The following is a 19897-nucleotide window of genomic DNA, read 5'->3' on the forward strand; positions in this document are numbered from 1 at the left end:
CCAAATCGATTTGCAAATGTGTGTATTTCTCGAAAACACTGATATGTAGCTTTTAACAGTCGAAACTAGTACACCATACGGCAAACAAATCTTAAAAAACAAACAAATTCGACCACATATGACAGATGTCCAGTTAAGGGGATCATCAGTGGAATAGTTCAACTTTCAAGAGTAATTAGACCGCTCTGCTAGAGAAGCATCAGCCAGCGGATATCAATCGATAAATCCGGAATAACCTATCCAGACCTTGTCGGTGAATAAGTTACTCACTGGCATACTGGGCTGGCCACTATGAGAATCGATAAAACAGGGTTTTCCAGATAAGGCCTACTCTCCACACAACGGCATTCGCCGGAAGCTATGTTTGATTATGTCATCCCGCCCCCCTCCAGATGACAGTCCAACTAGCTTTCAGCTGAATGTGTTATCCAGAAAAGACTATCGTACCAAGTCTTCGACACGTAAGTGGTCGGTTTTGTTAGCAACGTGGTTTTATCTAGCAGGAACATAAAGTGTGACAGAGGGCATATTAGAGAAAATTGTCAGACAGAAGGAGCACTGTAGAATGGGAACATCAATCAGAATTTACCGACAGCCAACTGCGGACTTCGGTTTATCTCACACTAGAGTGATTTAACATTGTCTACTTTCGGAATGCTAAATGGAAGAGTTGTTGAACAGTTATCTATTATTTCTCATCAGAAACCCATAAATTCCCCTCTATATTTTTGCTCTTGGTGTAGGGTCGTTCATCCCTCTTCATAGCACAGATTATTTGAATGGATCGTGCTGTTCTTGCCAGTCATCTTGCAACGGTGTATACCACGGGGGGAAGCGGACGAGTAGTGTTTGGTCTGGTCTCCAAACTGCAGCCCCGTATCTGACGGAAGGTGAGGGAAATTATGGAACCGCTTTGCAGTGTTCGTTCAGTATTGTTTAACATTCAAAGAACGTCTAGGGAAGTCCGATCGGACGTATGGGAATGCTCAATTTTCATAAACTCTGTGCAGATGAGATATTTACCTTCGTGTCTAATGGCTTGTAACCGCTTAGTCCGTGTTTGCTAGTAAACAAATTCGCAGCGAACGGGCGTTACTGTTGCATCAACCATCTCCGTAGTGTGAGTTCTTTAGAACGACACACCCAATGGTCTGCGGACAGTGGCATTCGTTCCATCACATGTGTACTCGGCCTAGATGAAGTTAGAGAGTAGGCAATGGACAAGAAAGTAGCCCAGATAGACCAACGTTGATTATCAGACTGAGGCACTTACGAAGCAAGCTTTCCTGAGCATAATAGCGCACGTCCAAGTCAGCATCGTTCTCGGCTACCTTTCGGAGAGTTGGGACCACCTCTTTTTGAATGAATCTGTGTAGAAAGTGAAATAATTCAGACGGACGGATACGAAGGAAAGCACCTGGCATGACAAACAAGGAAAGCTCTATAGATGGCAACCAAATACTGGTAGTTGAGGATATGGTTGCATTAAACAATGGCGAAATAAAAAGAATAGGTCGAAAGATTGGACTGGTGAATATCAACCGCTTTTCCTGAGATGCTGATGCAAATTCCACGTTCAGTGCTGGGGAGAAGAAGCCAAGAGTGGAAGAGGAAAATATGCCTTGGTCCCTACATTCAGGGACGGCTTTCTTGTCACAGGAGTCATTACAAAAAGACTTACTTTTTATCCAGAGCACCAGAGATCAACTGCAAGGCTTGTGCAGCGCATATCCGGACATTCGCAACCACATCCTCAGAGGCTAGGCGAAGCAGTTGGGACGCACATGTGGACAGGTGCACCGCTGGTAGACTAGGGGGAGGCTGGCAGCAGGCAGGAACAGCAGATGTGGAGTTGTTCTTACCAGTGACAGCCAGATAGGCGTTTTGCATACCCGGAAGACAAATACCCATATCCGGATTATCCCCGGTAGCACTGTAGGCTGGTTCGTCGGGGATACCCGGCCCCCAGATTGTCTGTCGGGAGCGAAAGAGTGGATCGGTCATATTAGGAAGCTCGCTGGCGATAAGCTATGCGAAATATCACTGTTATTAGTACACAATATTGAGTGAGCTCTATGTAGGTGACAAATGATTGTGCTGCGACAGTGAAACACATTGTAATATTGACTACCACGACAGACAACTATCAATAAAAAGGGGCTGGAAAAAAAACAGAAACGGTCAAGAATTGGGACAAAAAATGAAACTGACCTGAATGGCCGTAATATAGACCTGCCTCAGATGATAGTTGGTATCTGTGGCCAAGGCCTTCAGTCCACCGGCAGCTGCTTGAGCTGTGATGGCATTAATGGAGCTCAGTGCGGTCGTATTTCCGGGAGAGTTGGAGAACGACGAACTGGACAATCCGGCGTTTGCTGCCTCTGTGTTCGTGTTAGCCGCTTGGCTGTTATTGGTGCTCGGTGAACTCGCATTTGTATTGACCGCAGAAGGTGAAGTATTGGTGGCTCCTGGAGCAGACCCTGGCGTGGTCCCGCCACCGGATGAAGCTGGAGCTACCGATGGAGTCGCCGAGGACTGTGTGGCAGCTGCTGCCGCTGCTGCGGCTTTCTGTCCCACGCCGTTCAGGACTTCCTTACAGAGCCCGGGGAATACTCGGAGTAGGCGGGCCAAACTGCGACATGCACACTCGCGCACATACCACGATGGGTCACGTAGCCAGGCCAGGTTGGCTGGTAACACTGTGTCACGTACGCAGGCCTCAGGCTAGAGGAATATGGAGTGAGTAAAAGCAATACAAACATATTAAAGAACTTGTGGCCGAGGGTTGGACGCTGTTCATGAGGTTGCTTGAAACTCTTCGACAGCCCACGACCAGTTTCGCCCGTGTTCAGTCTCAACTGGTAGGCGCAGTCACCGAGTTTCACTCAACCTTATGTACTACTGGCTGTTCATGAGTTGCTTGAAACTCTGCGACAGCCCACGACCAGTTTCGCCCGTGTTCAGTCTCAACTGGTAGGCGCAGTCACCGAGTTTCACTCAACCTTATGTACTACTGGAACCCAGACTGCATACCATCCGCGAAATGCACTCATTTACAAACTGAACCGGGAGCTCAGCTAGAATTCATTTGAATCTCCTTTTAAAGTCAAATTGATTTGCAAACAGCGACCAACTTTCAATGTGTGGCTACGCGAATGGTCATTTACCCAAATATTGATTAAAAAACCGGTAACAGAAAGAGGGGTATGTTTCCAGACTGAAGGGAATTAGGGGTTTGCGACTCAGCTCATGTGCCTCCTTATGAATTCAGTCCCTTTCGGGAGGCAGAATGAACGAATCAGGACCGAACGGAAAAACTGACAGCAGCTGGCAGTCCATCCGTTACTACTCACTACCAGTAATAGTAGTGAAAACTGATAGTTAAAATAAACAGACACCACAGCGCCCCAAATGTCCTAGTATTCGGAAATAATAATCCAGTTCAGCAACATTAGCAACCTGCATAAAAAACGGTGGTTGGATCAGCTGTGTACGGATTGCGACAGCTAAATCACTGGATCCCAAAAACTCGACTCACCAGGCTCTGGTAGAGACAGGGCACAGACTGAACCACGCCAAGACGAACTCGCCAATTACGATCCTGCCATAAACGTACAAGACTAGGCAGCAACGTCAACTGGACATCTGTGGCCGGAATTAACGTGATCAAATCGGAGAAGTGTTCGAACACATATTGCTTGGACTGTGGGGAAAGAATGAAACAGATGGAAAGGGTCACTACTAGTGGAGAATAAGTAGTATCACGGTACGGATAGATTGGGGCATTGAACACGTCTAATAGAAATGCATTTTCATCACACACTCTCCGCTAAGAATTCCACAAATACCCATGAAGTATTTGAATACAGTGCCTCCCATTCAGTGAGTTCTCTAGTACGATCACCTGGCTACGCAAAAACCGTCGCGAGAAGCTGGTAGTTCATCCCTTCGGTGCTCTGATGTCACAGAATTTACTAGAACTTGAATTTCGTGTCTGGGCCTTTTAACATAAATGCCTCTTCTCGGTGAGATTTTCAAGCACAGAGCGTCCTACCACACCTGAGTGTGATTCCATGAATCTCGGCTTTCCTTAAACGAGGAAATTTGCAAACTTCAAAGCCCTAGAAGTCGCAATAAATGGGGAGTAAACAACCTTGTAATCACAGGGAAAAGATGATTTACGGAAGGTTCATACCGAACTGCCTGTAGCCCAATTCGATACAGGGTATCCCGTCTATAATAAGTTCACTGAAGTTCATGTGGAAACTGGAAACTGTTGGATAGGTGTTGAAGTCGCTTGTAGGGCATAGAAAAACCCAGTGTGAAGTAATCCTAAGACTGTCTCCATCTACCTACCTCTACATTCGAATATTTCACACAAAAAGTACAAATTATGGTTCCTGCAAAATAGGGGTAGGAAGATTACAAGATATCTACCTATAATTATCGAAACACTACTGATATAAGAAAACATAAAAAAGCTGCCAGCCGAGGAGCCAGGCAACAAGTGATGCGAATTGTGTGACTGAAGGAGCTAACTGCACGGCGCTGGCGGCGGAGCGCTCGAATCTCCCTCAAGATCTATGCGATCCGTAGGTCCAACGATTGCCAATGAGGATGAAACGGTTGCATTACAACAGTGCTTTTCGGCTTTACAACATTAACTGACTTGACTAGAGTGAAACTTTAACAGCTCCTCATTTCACCACCAAAAGCAAAGCCACTTGGTGGATATTTATTGGAAAAATGAAGGAAGAGTTACTCGAATTTCTTCTGGGGGTTATGCCAAAAGGTTTATCTCACTTCAGGCAAATGACGACAGCTCTGAGCGTCATTGGATTCACATATGATAGCTGAAGAGTCTCTATCCATTGACTAAAACGCATTTTTAAAAAATTCACTTATGAACCTGGTGGGAGAACCAGCTCCGAACGTCACTGGACTACACAACCGCCGATAGCCGACAACTATGACACTGGCGTAACATTAGGGAGGGCACAGAGTGCAGCAGTGCAATTCATACTGCTTTATGGACCAGAAACGTGGCCTCTATGTGCGAAGGATGTACAAAAGCAGTTGTCCGAAGTATTGGCAAGGCGCGGTGGGAAATCGAGCTTGGCACTGCTGAAAAAAAGCAATTCTTCTGCGGTGAATGAGCTACACAACGCTTCGTAGGTTAAGCTGGTTAGGACATGTACTGTGCATATCAGAGGACCCTATACCCCACGGAGCAGTTTTTTGCCTAGCCCTGTGTTTGTTGGGAGCGACGGAGAGGTAGACAGTCTACGACCTGGCAACGAAGTGTCAAAACGCCAGGCATAAATTCAGTCAGACTGACACCCTGAATGGGGACTCCACTCGTCAACGGTTAGTGACAGACTGAATCACGCTGTCATGCCATCACCTTCATTGTGTTCACCGAACTAACTGACTATGCCATCGCCTTCTATGCCTGCTTATATCACCCACGCTCTCTCACTTTCCAACGACTGGAACGGTAATATCGAGAACTAACGTACACATGGCACATCGTTTAGAGCTGAAAAAATAAACTAAACCCAACGATAGTGAAGATACCGTGGTACCTTTTCTCGGCTGAACGTAGTAGATATAAGGTTGCTGAAATGCTCGATATGTGTTCACCTCGTGGTCGTCCTTCAATCAACTACTGTAACGGTGATACTACTGACGGAGAGGCATGCGAGTAGTATGTGTTGTTCTTGAAATTTCGCTTTGCGTCTCTTGAAAAGGGGAGATCTGTTGCGGGATTTGTGGAGCCGCTTTGTAACATTTGCTTGGATTTGAGCAATGAATGATTGGAGTCAATCAATATCCAGGAAAGTTTAAGAAGACGCATTCAGGAGAAGATAAATGTCCACTCTTTGTAAATAGGATGCAAATGAGAGTTTTGCTTCTGTCAGTTGGCATTTTCTAATAAACAACACCGCAGCGAAGGCCTTCTTCCTTTCACAGAAATGTGTCTAGCAGGTCCCTGACCGATAAGTTCCGACAGAAGAGTTAGTCGATCGACAGAATGGGGAAATTTAATAAATTGGGCAATTCCCTTTTGTCCAAACCGTACGTGTGCCGTAAACAATGTCAGTGGATCATGTATACACGATCGTTACGGATTACGGGTGAACTATTCGACTGGTTCAGAGATTCGGAGTCCCATCTGGCCTAGCGTTTTCACATTGTCGTTCGCGTCGAGTAGACGGAGCTCGTGTAGATCTAGAGATCCTACCGCTTAGAACTCCAATAGATTTTGTACACAGTTCGACCACGGTTTAATATTACGAACAATACATCACTGTCCAAAATTGTTAGACCCTAATGTTGACAACTAATCGCATCCATCCTACAGCTACCTCTGGAAGTTTTGAAAACTACAGTTTTACCTCAAGCCCTGGTGTAGCAATTAATTTTGAATTGGTGGCGAACTTACTCACGTCCTTAGTTGGCACTGTATGGGCCAACTGTATGTATGTATTCATATAAGGATAAATGGCGACTCAAGTGAAGAGTGGAGACAATATTGAACCAGGAACTAACAGCTGTTTGAGGAAAAAAGGAATTTTTTAAGTCGACCAAAAGCAAAATAATGTTGTCATCAGTGTTGACACTGGATGCTTCACTGCCGTAAGCTGCACGAGGGGTGGGATACTGTCAGGGCGCCCACATATGGACGAAAGAACGATTGGGGTCCTCGACCAAAACCCTTGACTCAAAAGCCTGACTGCAAGACAGTGAGTGGTATTTTATGGAACAAGTCGCCACACATGTTCCAATCCCCAGGAAGACTGTATTGGTCAGGCCTCTAACCATTGACCATCCTAGCGTGAGAGAGTCTGTGAGTTACGCATGCGCACTGCCCAGTATAGCTCAGTGGGTCACATAGGCACACAAACCGTCAAACTACGGTAAGGTCCAATTATTTCGTGAAGTTTCTTCAATAGTCCATCTGTCACCTCGTTCAGTTGTAGCACCATTTCGGTGCCTAACTGCCATGCCACCCGAAGGTTGCACGAGGGCTAAGATACTGCCAGGTTACTTAAGCCTAGACAGGGGAGTCGAGAGGCAGAGGTCGAATTCGAACCACTGACCCCTTCCGGTCGTAAATTCGCGCTTTAACCACTTGGGGCCATCTCCCCTTGAAACAACAACTAGCGATGAATAATTCCCCAAACATACGACTGTCATAAAGAAAGAATAACGAATTTATTCCTGTGGGCAGAATATGTACACGACAGAGCGGCACAAAGTTATGTGCGTTGTGAAGGGGTACCTAAGGTCCCACGGAGACCGTAGAGGTTGTTGTCGTGCGAAACTGTCAGCAGATGGTAAACATGGCCATTTTCCAACCATTCTTCAACCAAACTCATCCGCTGATCGATTAGCTAGATGTCGAAGTAAGTAAGAACCTCCAAATGTTCCACCCTCTGAATAAAGCACACCCCAAAAACACGACTTTGTATGGATACTGTTCGTATAACTGATTATCGTATTGTACAGCTGGTGTGTGTGATCTCTGACCATCCAGGACATCAGTCACACAACAATGGCAGATGGCATGGTGTGTGACAACAACTCAGAGGACAGAGTAGTCGCCGGATGCTTCCGGTCATCGACCGGCTGCCAACAGATGGACTAAAACGATGTTCGAAATCGATCGACCATAGGCTGGAAAACCGCATTTCCGAGCGAATGGAAAAAACGTGATGCAAATGAAGTGGTGAAACGGAGTAAACAACATTATGTCATCGGCAGAACCGCTAATGTGTCTGTTATGAACAACGGTGAACAAATAATTTGCGTCCAGCGAAGAAAAAAGCATCCTAAAAAGTGTACACGCATGAGTTGAGAATAAGCTGATGAGTTTGATTTTGGATGGTGTCCGGGTATCACACTGAAATCGATAAACGTTCGGTATTTGGTTTTCACACAAATAGGAATAATGGCCCCAACAGAAAATTACGGTAAAATTCTACCGGAGTACAGAAGAGGGGGGACGGCTTAGATAAAGAAAAGTAATTCATCAATCTCTTAGATGATGGTCGAATCGGTCCCCTGTGAACAGAAACACTTTGGAGGAGCAAGTCGCCCGAGGACTAATCTGTGGAGGGTCATAAGACGTCCAATTCGATCAGATCCCGGTCACATGAGGCGAACAGTTTACGCTAATTCCACCGGTCTACACAGTCCCACAAAAGGGGATGTCCGACGTAAAACTGGCATTGTCTAACATCATATCGGCTCTTTCTGGTTGTTACCGTCATGAATAACCTGTGTCGACAATGTCGGCGGGTTATTCAAGGTTACGTGTGTGAAAAAGTTAGTGAAAAACTGTCAAAAGATGGAACGCCCCAAAAGCCGTAAAACCAAAAAAAAGGGTCCTGGTATCCATAAAACGTTAGTCCGTTATTCAGGTTTCAAGCCTCCAGCACGAACAAGCCGGAATTGTGGTGTATAAAACAGAAGATGTGGCGACAAACACATCAACTAATCTGACTGGATGATGACAAAGGGTGTGGCACAATTCCGAAATACAAGATTCTATCAACAAGCAAGATGTTGAACAGAGTATTCCCGGAGTGTGTGCATAAAGGGAAAGTGGACTTGTGACCGAATTTCGGGAGTGTTCATTCTTCCAGAAAGTCATTTGTTGCTATTTTGTAAAGATTACTGCTAGAATGAGACCCAGCACAAAAAATACCCATCATTTGGGGATGCGGAGTTAACGTTCATAAGTTCCACTTGTTGTATGCCACTGGCGGTCTAACAGCGCCTAGTGAATGGTGAAAATGCGACAAAAAACACATCGGACTGACTACAAAGGTCAAAGTATCGCCACGTTCCTCGGGACGTCACTTGGCCTCGGTTTAGGTACCTTACTTCATCCAAATCCCGTTGGTTCACCACTAACTCCAGATAAAATGAAACAAGGCAGTGCCATGATTGTGGCGCAGATCAACTGACCTTGACAAGCAGTAAATTACATACAGAATCCTGGTGTCATGTGACCAGCTAGCCACAAATCAGCGGTCGGCATTCTACTGAGTAGCACGAAACAATGAGCGGAGCTGCTTACAGAGAGGAACACAAGTCAAGTCGGGGTTTCGGCTGGCATCAAACTAGGCCAAGAGCCTGCCAAGGGTCCTATGGTAACCATATACATGTCCGATTTGAAAGAGCCAATGGTATCGGCAATCACGTATGAATTAAAGTGGCTCGAAACTCATATTTCTTGAGGGTGGTCACTTCTTCGAATACAACATGTTTAGCAGATAAATAAAACGGAATGGGTCCACTTAATCCCTATTTCTATCTTGATAACCCACCTGTGAACTAGTGTCGTTGAGAAATGCAAGAATATGTTGGACCAGTGGGATGGAATCCTCACGGCTGATGGACGGCAACAGAGAAACCGCACATCGGACAAGTTCGGCACGAACGGGTTCCTCACGTTCCACAACCAAGTGTTCTCGTAATTGTGGTAGCAACACACCAACTAAAATGTCCGGGGGGCTTGCCAGGCAAAAGTCTGAAAGGTAAGGAACCATAGTAGGGTGAAAGATGACAAGCTCCGAAGAACCGAGACTATCGTCAGAGTACCAATAGCGGAGTTCGACAGTGAGAAGTGCGATCGAGCTTCATGAAAGGTCGTGAGCATCGGACACTTCTCGAACACGACTAAGAGACTACTTCCGTGGGTCTGTGGCTCAGTGTTTAGAGCGCGAAATAACTGACCGAAAAGTCAGTGGTTCGAACCCGACGTCTGCCTCTCGACTCCCCTGTCTAGGCTTGGGCAACCTGGCAGTATCCTAGCCTTTGTGCATCCTTCGGGTTGCATGGCAGCTAGGCGCCAAAAGGGTGTTATAGCTGAACGACTATCTTATATGTGGCTCTGTGACGTTGATTTACTCCTTACCTAGGTAAACTAGGTTTTCTAGTAGCACGCCCATGACTTTCCAAGTCCTGCGCACATCTTAAAAGAAAGTAACCAAGAACGGTTAACTCCGGAGAAAAGGGATTTTTGTAAGCGATCACTAAAAGGATGAGAAGACACCATGAGATAATAGCACTGTATACGAAAGTCCAAGTTAGAACTAAGTCTAGAAATTTTGTGTGGTTCACCGTGCCATGCCAGATTTGATCCTCCCCAAGTTGGAATTTGCACCTAGATGCTCAGGTGTAGGCAGCAGACTCATCCAGACCTACGGTCGATGACCCGCGAAACAGGATAAACGTCACCTACAACGTCTGTGCAGACAAAGAGCCCCAGAGAGGCGCGCAGTCTATTCACGAATCGAAAAACTAATAAGATGGTATGTTCACAGTGTGGAAGCGACGATTCTATCATACTGTTGCCAATCCAGTGTGATCCCCGAAACGGGACTTGATAAATTAGCTGGAACCAGGTCAAACGCTTTTGGAACTACATTGCTTTGGACACGGAACTTGAAAGAGGCTAAATCATCTGCTGAAAGCTTGTCAGGCTGATAAATGAGACGACCGAACAGGTCGACAAGTTACACACGATCAAGGTTGAAACAGAAGCTCAAATTTTTCGATGTCTTACGATTATCTGTCAGTGTGAGCTCGAGAAATCTCAGTGGCTAAGGGCGAAATTACTGACTGGAAGGACCATGGTTCGAACGCAACTCTGTCTAAGTTTGGGCAACCTAACAGTATATCAGCCATAGTGTATAGTTCGGATAGAATGACAGCAAGGCAAACAAAGGGTGTTACAGCTGAATGACCTGTCAATGTGATCTGTCGTACGACACTTTCAGTGATGTGCCCAAAAACTGAAAAGATGACCAGTGGAACTAGCCTCGAAGAAATTCTTCTCAACTAAGAGCACTATGGTTTAGTCTCGTGAGCATTCCTTAATGAGAAGACTCACAAATTCAAAGGACTTTTGCATCATATTTTAAAGCCAGTCCTTCCCGGATGTGGCCAATTTTGGTAGATACCGTGAAAAAGTCTATCCAGAAGATTTCTTTGCAGAGGTCTATTCAGAAGATTGAGATTCGGTACCGAGTGAAGTTCGGCACAATCAAACAGGGTAGTATTAGGAGAACTAGCTCCGAAAGTAACTGGACCGCACAACTGCCAATGGAATAACCGTTTCCGTTGGGACAGATTCAGTTGGTCGTTTTTCACTTGCCCTTGACAGATGAGTTCTATTTTAAGCATTACATTTTGGCCCGCCTAGAACTTTCCACGTGAGCTCGACAAACAGCCCGTTTTCGGCTGCACATGAAACGCCTGTACGCGTCAGTGTTCAACAGATCAGCTGACTCGCACGTTCATTGGTTTTCTGGTTTGGCTAATTGTATCAGGCAATCAAGCGGCTATCCAGACTCGGGTTTACGGTACTAAGGAGGCGCTAAAAAAGCTGTGGTCCACACTGATAGATGAACCCCTCAAATAGCACCATTCTGTTGTAGCATCCCTCCGAAATTCAACAGATACTAAGCTAGAAAAAGGCACACTGGCTGTGATGCTGCTCAAGCCTGGACCGGGGTAATCGGAACGGCGGCGATGGATTCGGTCTTTTGACATGTGCAAACTAGTATGAAAACTGCTCATCTCTATCTGACACAAGTCGGTATTATTGAACCAACTTTCCAGCGCAGACCCTGATCTTATGATGATTGTCAGAGTAGGAAAACTGCCCCTCGGGGGTTTTCTACTGTGATTTTTCGAGATTATTCGGTAGAAAAATATTGCCAGAGGTAACGGCCTGTCTGAGCTAAATGATTGAAAACATTTCAGTGAGTCTGTAGCTCTTTTTTAGGTAAGAAAATATGCACAAATGACGGTTCATGCTGAACCTTTATGAAAGATCGACCATATATATAGCCAAGCACAGGTGGGATCACGGGGACCCCGTTCTGGAAGGCGTAAAACACCAACAACACCCAAACTCTTGGTGATCTCTTTCTACCAAGTCATACACTGTCTACCTCACGGTTTGGGCCATTTTGAAGTCAAGTCTCTACGCCACTCGACTAAATGAATAAAATGAACGATAGGCAAAAGTCACGAGGGGGGTGCGACAACCCTCTCACTCGGTTCTCACCCTGACTGTGTATGGTTCAGGTCACCAGGAGAAAACTCCGTCTTGATAGGAAAACCTCCAGGTGATAAAACAGTCAGTTCTGGTCGAAATGTCAATGCGTTGGGAGAATCGCTCAGTAGTTTGAGCAGGGACATGTTTCAGGCTTTTTTCAATCGATAGCTCATAATGGGTGACGCAAGCTGCTAATAGTAGGTTAGGAAAAAAACTACAACTCTATATTGTAACTGTTTTTCTCAGTATTACTCACAACCCACTACCGGTTCCTCACTTCTGTGATGATATCCAAGCCATAGAAATGCTCCAGACGGTGTCACTACGACGTAACCAAGTTTACAGTCCACATCGTGTACTACGTCCGTGGAAGACAAACTAATGTCAGGCCAGTATTGATGCTCGGATCTCTCGTGAAACTAATTCATGTTTCGTAAGAATCCCATATGGACGAGTTTGTCAACGGAATCCATTTGCAAGAGTAAAGCTCAAGTTAGATTACATTCAAACTTTGCATTCGTCGCCTGCATTCACTTTTTATGTTTGTGACCATGCTCTTCAAAAATAAATGATAATTAGTAGTAGTATGACGGAAACCTTGTGCCTGATGTGCGAGTCTTGACTGTGCTAGCGCTTACCGCACCTTGAAGAGCATTCAACATTATTTGTCCTTTCTTCGGTTGTTGATCTTTACACGCGTGTTTCCATACCAATTTTTTTACATACGCTGAGATGCATCTCATCTGACTGAAACTGTTGGTGGCATGAATTCGAGTAAGAGGTTTTTCTCTGTTCTCCCATATTCTCCTGTTACCCTTTCGCATTCGTCGCCTGCATTCACTTTTTATGTTTGTGACCATGCTCTTCAAAAATAAGTGATAATAATAGTACTTTGCACGTGCAAGCCGATACAAAAACTGTACAGCATGTGTAGATTAGTCTCGTCCACAGAGGACGACTCGTTCCACACATCGATCGGAATACCCCGATTCCAAAGACTTTCCGCAATAGAAACTCGCCAGGTTTTGCTCGATGGCATCTGTACCGACTAGTAACTCCCTTTAGAAGATACAGATGACTGTGAACTAGATCTTCGAGCTAACACGTGAACAAACTCTGAACAGCAAGTGCATAGCTGTCACATCACTCGATACTGCCGTCCAAGAGATTCCAAATACCAGTGATGCAAGAAAACCACACCTGACCAAATCTGGCTTGGTTGCAAAGAGACTACACTGTCGACTATGAGGTCAAACCATGCGGACGGACCTCTGGGTTGTCAGTAAAATGAGCCGATTGTGAGCTAGAACCGTTCAGCTGTAGCCCCCGTCGGTGCCTAACTGCCCTGCCACAAGAAGGAAGCACGAGGGCTGGGATACTGCCAGGTTGCCCAGGCCTAGACAGGGGAAGTCGAAAGGTAGAGGTCGGGTTCATTCCGATCAGTAAATTCGCGGTCTAACCATTTGGGCCATCTCGCCCCAAAAAGTCGCTATCCTTGTCATTTTGGCAAAATAAGTCATCAAAACGGTCAAAAGACTTCAAGGTACCTAGAACAACGAAAAACACTGAATAAAAAACCTGCTGGGTCGAACCAGCATGTCTTCCGAAACCCCACAAAAACAAGATCTAGCATACAACAGAAGACATGGTTCGACCAGACAATATGACTTAGGAATCCCAATATATCTGCTATTGGGACCGGTTACGAGCTATATCTAGCGAAACGCAAAAAATTGCGTACGGAGCATCATGTGAACACAAACCTCAGCACTCCAGCGCTCAGTTTAAGTGCAGCCCCTTTCGTTCGGCGTCGTCCTAGTTCAGCGAGCCTCCCGCTATTCCAACTCATCGCAGGTTACAATCAACTAACTCCTGCTATGCTGTGAAGACATCGGTGATGCAATAGTTGATGGCCTTCGAGGCGACCAGATAGAAGTCAATAATTTGCGAACAAGTTATTTTGAATCCGTTTTTTGTTACACCAAGGATGACTCAAATTGGCTAACAGTGTGAATGGTTCCACAATATATGCACAAATTAGGATGACCTACGAGGCCGCTGAGTAAAGTTGCGCGAACCTGTCTTAGCCTAGTTGTTGGGGACAAATGATCCAGCTACAAAAAGACTGTGCTCGGGGGCCAGTCGTCCCTAATAACCGAACATCACATCATTTGGACGGATGTGTCACGTGGAGGACACGGGCCAGACGAAGGCATGCCCTGATTGGTCAGAATGCCAGCCAATCCGAGTCAAGCACCTTTGACTCGACGCTTCTCGCCCCCTCAAGGAGATTCTGGCACGACCTTGTGGAACACTGTGACTACCCTATAAATACAGTTGTACTGATTTTCCTTTGTCTCCATAAAGGGCTGTGTAGAGTTACCGTGCCTTTTGATGTACTATAGTCGGCGGACCAGGAAGCCAAGGGACCGATACAGAGTTGCACGACAGTTCAGCATGTTACAACACAGTGTTATGAGCATTTCAGCATAAGCTACCCAAAAAAGACTAGAGGATACCATCTTCGGAACAAATAAACTTACTATGAGTAGTTTTCCGGAATGCACCCAAACGCCATTTATAGAATAAATAAAGATAATTGTTCAGCTGTAACACCCTTCCGGTGCCTAAATGCTATGCCAGGTTGTCCAAGCCTAGACAAAGGAAGTCGAGAGGCAGATGTGGGGTTCGAACGACGGACCTTCAGGTCAGTAAATTCGCACTTACTAGCGAAGGACGACCACGTCAAGTAGCCACGTGGGGATCACGGTGAACTGCGTACCGCATCTCTGATTTGAGTTGCCGCCATTCACAGTGCAAATGGGATAGAGCATTGTGTAAATTAACTAGGCTTTCTTAAACCGGTGCACCCAGTAATGTAACCGCGGTTGTGTTCTCCAAATTAATTGTAGTTTCATACTTCCAAACGAACAGACAACACTGGAAACTGAAAAGTTCAGTTGCCATTTCGTTTATGCATCAGTAATGCCGGTGAAATTTGATCCGTTCCGTGAGATGAGCAAATCGGTTGCAAACGCTTTACTCTCGAGGAGTGCGACATTCTCTGTAGAACCTAGGCCATCAGTCTCTATAGCAATTCATGATTATCCTTCAAAAGGGAGCTAACTTTGAACGTAGAGCTGATGACGACATCCGAATGATGTCAGAATCCAAATATCAGTGGAGTTTTGGTCACCGAAAGCAGTATCGCATGCCTGTTTTGACCAACGACCCTGCGTGCATCGATCAATACCCGCGAGAAATCACTATAGTTCAAACGTTCTGAATACTTGCCATAGGGTAAAATGCGTAATATTTGTTTTTAGACTCAAGGCTGTCAGTTTCACAAACAAACATAAAAGGCAATTTGCGTGGCTGATGTACACAAATTACTTTAGCATTTCCTGGTGTGTGAGAATGATAGGTAACTCAATTCATTTGCAGGCCACCAATATGGCCCAGCAAATAAACGCGAGAGGAAAACTGACGTACGAGGCAGGTTTCCTTCCATCAGCTTATTCTTAGCTTCCGGTGGCACATGGTCGCAAGCTCACAGACAGCGCGATAAGGCGGCTGGTAGTAAAGCTCAAAGCATATACGTTTGGCTATTCATGACTTGATTTGGTCTCGACTAAACTACGATATAAAAACGCTCCAAGCAACAAGGCTCACCGCAAAACTGTTGAAGTATCCCTTTCCATGACTTGATTGGTCTCGACTAAACTACGATATAAAAACGCTCCAAGCAACAAGGCTCACCGCAAAACTGTTGAAGTATCCCTTTCCTTGTGGGCCCAGAATTCCCATTGGTTATTCATCATGCGTATCAGGTTGTCAAATTGTCACCCACAATTGATGCAGGGCAAACTACGCGCCGGAAGCGATCCAGCGAAATAAGCAATAAGAAAACATTTTAATTAAACTAGCGTCCACCCCCAATTCCAAAGGTGACGTGCGCTCCCCCAAACAAACTGTCGAGGTTTCCTATTGATTAGCATGAGTTTTCGATCCGATCCACAACGCGTTCATACAAACATCCGTAGTCAGCTGAACTTGTCGGTTTGTTTGTATACTATTCGACCGGAAACTGTAAGCAGCGGCTTCGACGTGATGAAAAAAAAAAGATGACAACAATTAGACGTGGCGGCAAACCGATAGCCTTCCAGGCAACCCAACGCGGCCTCGATATGGACCGTTTAGCTGAATGGGCCATTGGGAATAAATGTAGATGAGCGCTTTCAGAATTCCTGGCCAACTAGGAGAGTGCGTCAGGTTGTAATTCCCGCATTTTCACTGCACTCTGACAACTTACTTGGGGAAATAGTACATTCTCGCCAGTCACTTTGGCTTATTTTCTAATGATTTCTCAGTTCGCTACGTCGAACTGATAGTAATTGGACTAGCTGATGATAGAACACGCAAGAACGTCATCTGTTGATCTCAAAATTTCTTCTCTTTTTAGAGGTAGCTCAGTGTTTAGGTGCGAAATTACTGATCCGATGGTCCCTGGTTCGAACCCAACCCCGGCATCTCTAGGCTGGTATCTGTCTAGGCTTAGGCAACCTGGCACCTAAAGGGCGCTACAGCTGCACTCTGATTATTAGTTATTCTCTTTCTCAAACGTCACCGCACTCCTAAAACCTTGAACGGCAAGTTACATTTGATTCGCACCAGCCTACAGTCAACCGCAAGTGAGGAAAGTCGAGCTGCGCTACGGCCAGGTTGTGCGTTCAACAAAACTTTTAGTCGCTAGGACCTGTTCGTGCCAGAATAATACCAAAAAGTGGTGATGCACAAAAGAAACATGTTTTCCGGCAGACAGAACAAGAATGACAGCAACCAACTGATCAAAGATTCGACCGGTGCTTTTGTGGCTTCTGAAGAGCTAGAATACCACCATGGATGACTATGCACTTGTATTGAAACACGCTATTGTGCGTGCATCCTGACAGGTCCATAAGCGCGGCCGGCTAACCGTAATGAGTCCACTGTGGCATGATACCTTGGCCGACTAACAGCTAATCTGGTCTGGATATCGTGGTAGCTGCATCAAGGCATGGAGTTTTCGAAAGACCTGGAAGTCGGTTCGGCAGCTTATCAGACAAAGGAAGCATCGTGGGCGTCACAAAGCAAAACTGGTCCCGCAGATGAAACTCGTATGATCTTTGGACATCAGAGATACTTGTATCGCCGTTTCGATTACACAAGATCTGCCACTGTACAGTCGAGTACAGATATTAATGTATGAAGAGCGTGATTACGATGGTAACGAGGACGTGAATCAGTTCAATGCAATTACCAATAGTGCACGACCAGTAACCGACACGTGGTCGATAAAACTGGCGTTGCGTAGACGAAATTTCATGAAAGAACACTACTCATAGGGTTGTTGAAAACTTTTCTGTAGCCCACAGCCTATTTTCGGGCTCATCAGACAGACCATTCACCGAGCTCCCGTCAAACCGTAGTTCTACTTGAACCCGAATTGAGCGCAATGCGCGAGGTACAGTCATTTGTAAGCTAATTTGGTTTTAACAAGGATTTCACATAATTTGAGTAGTTTCCCAGACCCATTTATTCAGAATGCCTTCCAGTATCCTTATTGGACGTAAGTATATGGGAGCCGTCACCATACCCCGAATAGCTTGGATATTCGAGAAATACACTCATTTGCAAATCAATTTGGTTTTCACGAGAGAATCAACTGAATATCTCGTTTATGGTATCACTGTATTTATCGAAAACAGTCCAATTTGGGTTCAAGTAGAACATAAGGTTGACGGAAACTCGGAGATTGCGCCTACCTGATGAGCCCCAAGAAGGGGGAAACCGGTGGTGGGCTGTCGAAGCGCTTTCAGCAACCTTGTGAGTAGCTTGAATATTCCCCAAAAACTCATTCACGACGTTCAAAGCTTGCGGTTTTCTCACCTATTTCCATAGACATCTCTAAAAACCGGAGGTCGGTGAAAATGAGGGCCAACAAAATGGTCTTCCTCTACTGAGCCACCGAGTTCCACTCGCGTTCACCTCGGACGCGGTAAGGTGCAGCATCATTTCATCAGCATGGGTTACACACAATTCCCCCGCCTATTGAATGATCTAGTGTTGCAGCGGATGTCTGCACGGCAAGGGTTCAAGGTGTAACCACATGACAGTACTTGCCGGTCACGTTATCAGAAAATCAACAATAAGTGATCCGACAGCTTTCATAGCAAAATATCCACCCAGGCAACATACCCCACCCTAGTTTTAGCGCCACCAGACTGTAACAACCTAGGTTGCATTTAGCCCGAACTCTTTTTGTACGAAACGTGCTTCTCATGTCCGAGTTGGTCCCGGGGGTGGGATGGTTCAGTGGTTAGAGCGCGAATTTACTGAGTGGAAGATCCGTGCTTCAAACCCGACCCCTGCCTCTCAACTCTCGTTGTCTATGCGACCTGGCAGTATCCCAGCCTTCGTGCTTCCTTTGGGTGGCATGGAAGCTAGGCACTGAAAGGGTGTTACAGCTGAACGATTAGACCAGTTGACAAACAACCCAAATCATCCATAACGAAACATGTATTCGGCATCAATTGTACCAGAGGGAATTCGGTGTCTTCAATCAACTAGAAAAAGTTTCAAACCGATAGAGTAGTCATCTCTTCAGAAAGGCATGGTAAACAAATGGTAGTTTTTATTTGCGCAACGTTTCGCTTTTCACACAAAAGCTTCATCAGGTCAAGTGAACAGGTCACCAAGGTCTATATAGGACAGACTGCCAAGGAACTTCACATCAGAATCGGAGAGCATAGTGGAAAAATAAACAGGCCGCCGAGAAACGCGGACGAATAATCAAGCGTTGCTGAAAGACTCGGCAATCGCGGAACACGCACTGGACACGGGACACAAAATAGACTTAGAAAATGTTGAGGTTTTGAGGCGAGGACTACGGTCCACGTCACAGAGACTGATAGCCGAGGCGGTAGAAATCGCCAAGCATCCCAGTGTTAACAGAATAGAAGGCGTAGAACTGGCAAGCGTGTGGAGAACGGTCTTGGGTCAATTGAGCTAACACGTGTTGGTGTGCGATTATCAAGGGGAAGAGTAGTCATTATCTGGATTCCACTTAACCTTACACACCTCTCCTCCCCCCGACTAAGCTGCCGCAACATTCACGTCCACGAAGATCAAGGAACATCTACCAGTGGAACCCGAGGTGAATCATCAAGTGAAACACCCGTGAAGTGGAAAATTATGGGACAAAAAGTGATCGGGACTAATTTGGAACTCCTCCAACCTATCAATTAAAAAATTTTGGCACCCACACTAGCCGACAAGAGCTGTTAATTGACACTCAACACTGATCTAGTGTGAAGAGGACTTACTGATTGGTTCCCCGGCTGTCTTATAATCTGACCAATTTGGTGACCTGATGAAGCTTTTGTGTCAAAAGCGAAACGCTGTCCAAACAAAAACTGCAGATTGTTTACCATGCCTTTCTGAAATTCGGTGTCCTTCACTAGGTAGGGACACTTACTGGCTATCAGGTGACTGAAGACTAGATGTTTATACCCAAAAGGAGATGGGTCTGCCGTAGCTCTCGGCAGAATAAACAAGCAGACCTTGAACGAGACGCCTTCTCTTCTTTGTGACTACAGCCTCCGGTTGCTTCCCTTTGGACAATCCCCAATTCACCTTCGGTTTGACGATTGAACATAAATGTTTCCCTTCGGCGATCATCACTTCCGTTTTAGGACAACAGAGTACATCCGGTTTCAATGGTGTCCGCCTATTCACTACTCACCAGAGTATCCTCATTTTCTGTGACGACAGTGAGTG

The 19897-nt window shown here is 45.7% G+C and overlaps 1 protein-coding gene across 1 annotated transcript in view; it reads right to left on the bottom strand.

Annotated features, from left to right (window-relative positions):
- Positions 1–19897, bottom strand: part of T265_15075 (hypothetical protein) — a gene marked incomplete at both ends in the record, with an annotated part of 38770 nt that overhangs the window by 3121 nt on the left and 15752 nt on the right. The window contains 5 exons of the mRNA XM_009176483.1: positions 1274–1368; positions 1682–1974; positions 2212–2724; positions 3539–3703; positions 9339–9541. Coding sequence (XP_009174747.1) covers positions 1274–1368; positions 1682–1974; positions 2212–2724; positions 3539–3703; positions 9339–9541 — 1269 coding nt within the window. The remainder of the gene's footprint in view (positions 1–1273; positions 1369–1681; positions 1975–2211; positions 2725–3538; positions 3704–9338; positions 9542–19897) is intronic.

The sequence above is a fragment of the Opisthorchis viverrini genome (genome assembly GCF_000715545.1).
Source record: "Opisthorchis viverrini unplaced genomic scaffold scaffold56, whole genome shotgun sequence".
NCBI lineage: Eukaryota > Metazoa > Platyhelminthes > Trematoda > Opisthorchiida > Opisthorchiidae > Opisthorchis > Opisthorchis viverrini.